Source organism: Octodon degus, unplaced genomic scaffold (assembly GCF_000260255.1).
Source record: "Octodon degus isolate 3935 unplaced genomic scaffold, OctDeg1.0 scaffold00355, whole genome shotgun sequence".
NCBI classification, from domain to species: Eukaryota; Metazoa; Chordata; class Mammalia; order Rodentia; family Octodontidae; genus Octodon; species Octodon degus.
The window spans coordinates 385,275-392,483 of record NW_004524931.1 but is presented as its reverse complement, the minus strand read 5'-3'; the positions used below and the strand labels follow the sequence as shown (position 1 = coordinate 392,483).

General features: G+C 53.6%; 1 protein-coding gene across 3 annotated transcripts in view; it reads right to left on the bottom strand.

Moving 5' to 3' along the window:
- Positions 1-1,338: 1,338 nt before the first annotated feature.
- The window catches only part of Tspan11 (tetraspanin 11), an 82,795-nt gene continuing 76,924 nt past the window's right edge, over positions 1,339-7,209 (bottom strand). For all 3 annotated transcript variants that reach the window (XM_023708390.1, XM_004648145.3, XM_023708389.1), the window contains exon 8: positions 1,339-3,288. In XM_023708390.1, coding sequence (XP_023564158.1) covers positions 3,229-3,288 — 60 coding nt within the window. In that variant the 3' untranslated portion in view covers positions 1,339-3,228. The remainder of the gene's footprint in view (positions 3,289-7,209) is intronic.

Sequence of the window (7,209 nt, the reverse complement as noted above, 5' to 3'; positions counted from 1 at the left end):
AGTGGCAGCATGACAGAGCAGAGCACAGGCTCATGAGAGGCCAGCACTCCTGAGAAAGGGGTGAAGTAGTGCCTGAGCAGGCAGGAGGCTGGGAGTGGGGCCCAAGGTGGCACACTTGTTTGAGCCTAGCTTTCACCTGCAGCCCAGAGCAAGTGCCACTGTGAGCAGATGTCCCTTCAGCCAAGTAGATGACAAAAGCAGATGAAGTGGGTGAACAGTACCCTAATGAATGTGGCCTCAGGTTTACTAATAGGGGAGCCATAAGCCCCACACCCCTGAGGCCTCAGCAGGCTAGCACTGCCTTTGGAGAAACTGTGGCTTAATATTTCCTTGCACAGGAGCAAAACATAGATCTGCAGAAAGTAGTCCTAAACAGAATTCCTTTATTACCAATACCTCAGCACTCCAAGCTAACACAGATCAGCTAGGGAGGGCCAGATTTTCAGTGAGGGGAGTTTCTCTACTTGTGGTAACTTCTCAGTTCCTTCTACAGGTAATGACCTGATCCAGGGCCAGTTGGTTCCAGGGTCCAGGTCACCTCCTGCCTGTTGGGCTGTCTGGCATTCCTAGTAGCACCATGCAAGGTGGGAGGTGAGATTTACAAGTGCATGGGTGGGAGGAAGGGCTCTGAGTACAGGACTAGGCATTGTGCTGAAATAGAAATGGGAGTGAAAAGGACACACAAGAATTGATCTAAGACACATAGATGGTGGGGAGAGTGGGGAGAGGAGGACCCAGACACTGGTCCACTGGCAAAGTCACAGCCTGCCAGGGTGGGGGCTGTAAGAATGCATAGGGAGGCTGAGGTGTGCTTCCTCCTGGCAGGACAACTGTGCAGCAACAGTGGGAACAGCCTCAGGCTGCTGCATGTAGAACCCAAGCCAGACAACTGAGGTGGCTTTTGGCCCCTGATATGACATCTGAGGGAACATGGTGGCAATGTCTCCTTGTGGTGTGGTCCAAAGCAGCAGACCTCAAAGTGTGGTGCAGAGCCAGCAGCACCAGTACCCCTGGGAACTGTCAGACACCAACTCTCTGGTAGAGCCCCTAAGTGATTGACCTGTACCCACAATCTGGAGAACTACTGTCTAGACACTGATCACTATCATCCTTAGCAGGCATGAGCGTCACCCAGCTGCTTCACTGAGTACTGCTATTCTTGCCCAGTTTCCCCAGGCCCCATGTAGTCTGCAAGACTGGTAATGTGGTAGGTGCTAAAGGTAATCATCCAATTGACTCTTCCTACTCAGAACCTTAAGAGAGTCCCAGAGTGACACATTCCAGGATCAGAGGTCAGGGGTCCAAAAAATGAGTGTGTGTGTGTGTGTGTGTGTGTGTGTGTGTGTGTTTGGGGCAGGTACAAAAAGTCTAAGGCACAGTGTCCACACTGCTATCCAGGACACCTTCTCTAACCAGGCCACTATCTGCTAATTCTGTCCCCAGTCAGGGTGCCGGACCCAACCTGTGGGGCTAGGGCCAATGAGTCAGTGGTGTTCCTGCCCTGTCTTGGTAACAAGGCTGTAGGAGTGGTGTCTGCCTGTTAGCTCTGTTGCCCATGGCCCAGAGACTGCAGGGAGACCCCCTGGGCAGCTTGGTGTCTCTTTATCCATTGCTAACCTCTCTTGGGCCTCTACAGGAAGAGCTTGGTTCCAGCCAGGCATCTTCTCTGCAGGTTGGGAGTTGGGGCTTTGGACAATCTGCTGGGATCCCAGAAGTTGGAGGACAACTGAGATGATCAAGTTCCAGCATCTCCTGGCGATGGTACAGGCTGGGGCTGCCAGGGAAGCCCATCTTCTTTTGAATGAATTTTCCTTGGCAACGAGTGGCCTTCACTGGCAGATGAGAGAAGACAGCCCATGTTCCAGGGAGCCCCGGAAGGGTTGCTCCATCCTCATGGCTACTTCCTGCTCTGGAGATGCTGTTTCTGGGCCACTTCGTGCTGTGTTGGTGACAGTAGTGAGTGTGGAAGGGGACGCCTAACGTAGAACTAAGCCAGGGCATCAGGACAAGCTGTGCTCACCAGGCAAAACTATGTCAGGTGGGGCGAAGTGTGACCTCCCTTGGCCTTACCTCAGCATGGCGTGGTGTCCCCATCCAGGTGGGGAGGATAAAAATATCCCCACAATGGGGAGAAGTGCAAGACTTGGGAAAGATGAAAGCCGGGAACAGGCTCCTTATGTTAGGAGCTGCCCAAGAAATAATCACTCAGCCTACGCCCAGGCTATGTTCTGAGTTGACACCTACTCTACTCTTACGTGTTTTTGTGTTTTCCTTTTGTTTTCCCTTACTGTTTGGGAGGGGTCTTCTGGAAAATTTCCTGCTTCCCTCAGTGATGAAGCAGAATAAAATGAAAGGACAATGTCTACTCTGGGATGGTAGAAAAGGAAGATCAGGGTCCCTAGGAGGACCATGTGGTGGCCACGTGGTTAGGCAGAGAGCACCCCAAGAAAAGCGGCATATGGGGAGCCCTCCACCCAAAGCTCCTCCTTCTCAGGGTCCCTTCTTTGAGGGATTTGCAGGCTGGGATTTGGTCCCCTTGGGGAGGGTTTTTACATCTAGTAACATAACCCAGCATTCACTCACTGAGAATCTGGCCTTAGACCAGGCAATCCTTAGGGGAAGGGGTAGACAGGGGCTCGGGCTGTGTCTTTGGGGGTGTATATGCAGGTTTCTGTCTCCGGTATGGCACCAGCTGCCATGGTCAGCTTGGCCCCTGCCCCTGCCCAGTGGCTTGGCCTTCACTGACACAGAGGCCTCTCAGAAGTCACTCAACAGGAAGGTCGCTGCTATCCAGGTGAGATGGTGCAGGCAAATTCACGGGCTTGCTTGGGCTCACCCTCCCTGCCCCACCATGGTGCTACTATAGGGGCAGAGCCAGTGAGAGCTAAGGGCACATGCTGGCCAGTGCAGCGATCTCACAGGGACCCTGTTTTCAGCTGTGTATTCCAGGTTCCAGTGCTGGGAGGAAGCCAAGAACCCAGCCCTGACCCTTTCGTAGTTCACAGGTGCTCATGCTGGGGAAAGGATCTGGCTGTCTCCCAGCAGGGTCATCCCTGCCCAGGATCTGGGCAGTGAGTACAGTGAGTAGGAGGTCCCTGCCTGGCTTAGGTACGCAGGAGTCTGTGGCCCCAGTTAGGCTGGAGCTGAGTCTGCAGGCCTGGTGCACACGTGGTGTGGGATATGGGCCTGGTCCTGGTGAGGGTGCTCAGAAGGGGACAGCATCGGCCTTTAATAGAAATGCTGCTGGAGCCTCTGGTGCAAGCAGCAGGTGAGAATCATCCCACAGATCTACAAGAGGAGAAGAGAGTAAAGTGAAATCAGAATGCTCAGGTTGCTGGCTGCAAGGCTTGGAGCAGGCTTTCCTGCTCAGAAGGGTTGGGCCCCTCATCCCTCTTTGTTCTGTGCTGGTGCTTGAGGGCGTTCACACCTTGGGCTCTGCTGTCCAGGATGTGGTTTTCTTCCAAATGGCATGTATCTCCTGGGGCCTTGCTACTCAGGACCCTACAATTCTGCAGGCCCAGGTGGGGGCCTGAGGATCTGCATTTTTCACAAGCTCCCCATTGATGCTGGTGGCTGCCATCCCAGGTCTTCTTGGAGACAGCTGTGTTAATAGGCTCCTGCACAGTGGTACTTCCACTCTCCCAGCAGAAGAGTCTTTCTCTAGACTGAAACTGCCTGCATCCTGCTGTCTTCAGACTACCGAGCACAACTAAGGCCCAGGTTTGCTGCTCTGGCTGATGTGCAGAAGCCACTGTGGAAGTGGGAGAGCATCCAGAGCTGTCGCCAGCACATTCCAGGGAAAATGTCTCCACTTCTCCCAACTTTTCTTGCGGGTCCGACCTTTGCAGCATGAGCCCAGTGTCCATGGCTCCAGCAGAGAGGAGGCCAGGCCAGTGGGGTGTGCATGGCTAGGAGGCGACTGCTAGGACCTTCAGGGCTGGCCCAAGGCAGTCACTGAGGAAAGCCCGTCTTTTTTTTCCATTGTGAAGGAAAAATGTGAAGAGAACAGGCCCTGACTGCTGGCTTTAGCACTCAGCCCCTAGGCTAAAAGCAGTGCTAATCCCCCCCACCCCGCAGCATGGGCTGCAAGCCTCACGGTGGAGTAGGCGGATCTCCTCTCTGCTGGCTTTTAGCAGGTGGCTGTCAGGCATGCCCCCCAGGTGTCGCATAGCACACTCCTGGCCCCACTTTATGCCTTGATCACTTTCCTGGGGGTGGTCTGCATCTTTCTGATGTGTGAGAAGTGCGCTGCTAGGCAAGGCCACTGGGCCTATAGACACAGTGTGCGCTGCATCGTCTCCAGTGAGCACTGCAGCCGGGGCCTTCGCGCTCTTGGATGGGGTGTGTTTCCAGGGCCTCTTAGGACAAGCATGGTAAGGGCAGAGCTGCGTGGGCACACTCTCCTCAGTGTATGTACAAATGCTGAACATACTCCCCACCCTGAATCAGGCCGAGAGGTAAGGGACACATCCTCATGTGTGTATGAACACACACACACACACACATATGCACACTTCATGCTGAAGCATGCAGAGGGTTAAGGGACACTTATCTATGCGTGTGCATGGAACACACACACACACACACACACACACACTCCACCTTGAATCATGCAGAGAGCTAAGATGTGGTCTCATCTGTGTGTGCACATGAATGCACACATACACATGAACACACTTCGCATGTTGAATCACGCAGAATGGTAAAGGATGCTTTCACCCATGTGTGCACATGGACATACACACACATTCATACACATGTGCACATTGCCCCACTTCCCTGAAGTTGTACCAAGGGTAAAGGATTCTGACCCTTGGACCTCGAGATAGCACAAGTGGGTCCCCCTTGGCAGAGGACAGGAGAAAGCCAGTATAGGCAGCTCTAAGCAGCCAGGAGGGGTGGACAGGGACAGCACAGGACAAGTCCACCTCAGCTACTGGACAGGCAGAGGCAGGCCAGGCCAGGCAGCATAGCTCTCCTGGAAAGCTGGCTGGCAGAACACTCGGCCCTGGGCAGGGTATTATAACAGGGACCTAATGTGTTCTGCTCCTCTGATGTTTCTGGGTGGGTACCTGGCTGTTATCAGATGGCCTGAGCAAAGGGCTAGGGGAGTTCCTAGAAGCTAGTCCCACACTGCCCTCCTGTTTCCCTGAGAATAACCTGCAGACCCCCATGTGCAAGGTTGTCATGAGAGTCCCTGGGCTCCTGCTTGCACTCTGCAGCAGCGGCTGTCGTGTGATGAGCTGAGTTCTATCACTGAGTTCTATCATAGGCAGCAGTAGGCTTGATGACCCCCAGCGGGGAGAGTTGTACCCTTTCTGATCCACACATCTCCTTCCATCAATAGAAAAACCTTCATTATCTTCCCTGGTCCAGAGCCTGTCCTGGTGAGACATTTTAGCAGCGAGGAAGACCCCACGCCTCTTGCACCATGTGTAGGGCTGGCAGAGCCCTGGCCCTCAGGGCCCTTGAATGAAGCCCCCACTCCCTGGCAGCCAGGCCTGTGCACATGCCACCCCTCCCCAGCCTGCTCTCATTCTCCACTTCCTGTCAGACTCCTTCAGCATCTACACACTTTACTTTCTTCCAGAAGCTGTCCCTGAACCTGGTGGCTGGCTAGGCTCTTCCACAATTGCTCCTGCAAACCCTAGGGCTTGCACAGACCCTGTGCCTAGGACTGTGTGGTGACTGCAGGGGTTGCACCCTGCCTGCTGCAGTGCCCAGCACAGACACAGCACTGGGCACATAGCAGAGCCAGTTTCAAAGCCCACACAGTGCACACCTCTGAGCCCGCTCTGTACTTTGTGTGGGTGCTGAATCCTCTTTGTGTGAGAACAATAGGAAAATAAAGCTGGGAAACAGCAAAAGCTTCCTGGTCCCTTGGCAGAGGACAGGAGAAAGCCAGCATAGACAGCTCTAAGCAGCCAGTAGGTATGGACAGGGACAGCACAGGGCAAGTCCACTTCAGCTACTGGACAGGCAGAGGCAGGCCAGGCCAGGCAGCATAGCTCTCCTGGGAAGCTGGCTGGCAGAACACTCGGCCCTGGGCAGGGTATTATAATACACATGGGGGTCTGCAGGTCATTCTCAGGGAAACAGGAGGGTGGGGTGGGACTAGCTTCTACTCCCTTCAGAATAGAGTGTACCTCAAAAGGGAGATCTAGGGGAAAGAGTCCCAGGAGTCAGCTCTGTGGCTGGCTCTGCCATTGGGGGCTGTGTGACCTTAGGATTCTCCATCCTCAGCCCCCAGGGAAGCTTACAAATACCCCACACCTACTTGTTACAAACAGAGAAGTTGAGGGGGCCATCCCCCATTCAACAATGAATACAGTACCACCCTAATGATTATCCATGGTTAAGCTTAGGAGGTTGTGGTGCCCAAGGTGGCAGGTCATTCATATCAGTAACAGATGAAATGGGAAGCACCTGGAGTTAGAGGCATCTGACCCTTCAGATACTGGGAACCTGAGTTATGAAGGATTCCTCTTCCTCCTTTTTCCCTGTGCCTCAGCCTATTGTTGCTACTGTCCTATGACCTTTAAAAAATGAAACTACTTATTTCTTATTACAAAGTATCCACTTGATAATTCTTTCCTTGTCCAGCACTAAAACCTGGACTATTTTTGGCTCATTCACCTTTAACACACTGGCCTCAGCCCAGACAGGCAGGTCCAGAATCTGGGGAACGTGGGCCTCAGCAATGGTATTTTAAAGATCAGATTCTCATGTGCAGCTAGGGATGACCTTGATGTCCAGACAGTGGGTAAAGAGCCTTCAGGTCTTGGAGGCCTAAAAGTGGGAGTGTCTACAGACCCTGTGACCCTGTTCAGGCTGACAGAGGAAGTTGACAGCAGCTCTGCTGGGAGAAAAAGCCAACCCAAGAGTATAGCTCAGGCTGGGGACCTCTTGTTTGGCAGCCTCTGCAAGGGTCCCTCCAGGCTTGGTCCCATTGTGACAGCAGTCTCCAGTCTGTCTCCCTATCCCCAGGAAAAGTCTCTTCTGTCCCTCTCCCACAGGGGCCCTGTCTCCTCCCACCTCTGGCCCTATCCACCTCTAACTTCCTGTTCCACCAGTGTGCGTCCCAGAGGGCTGCACTGGAACCTCGCAAAGACCCCTGCAGCAGCTGCAGGACATTTTAGTTCATTGTATTGGGGTGCATCCCGTGTTTTGAGGCTTTACAGCTTGCCAAGGTTCGGGACCACTGCTCAG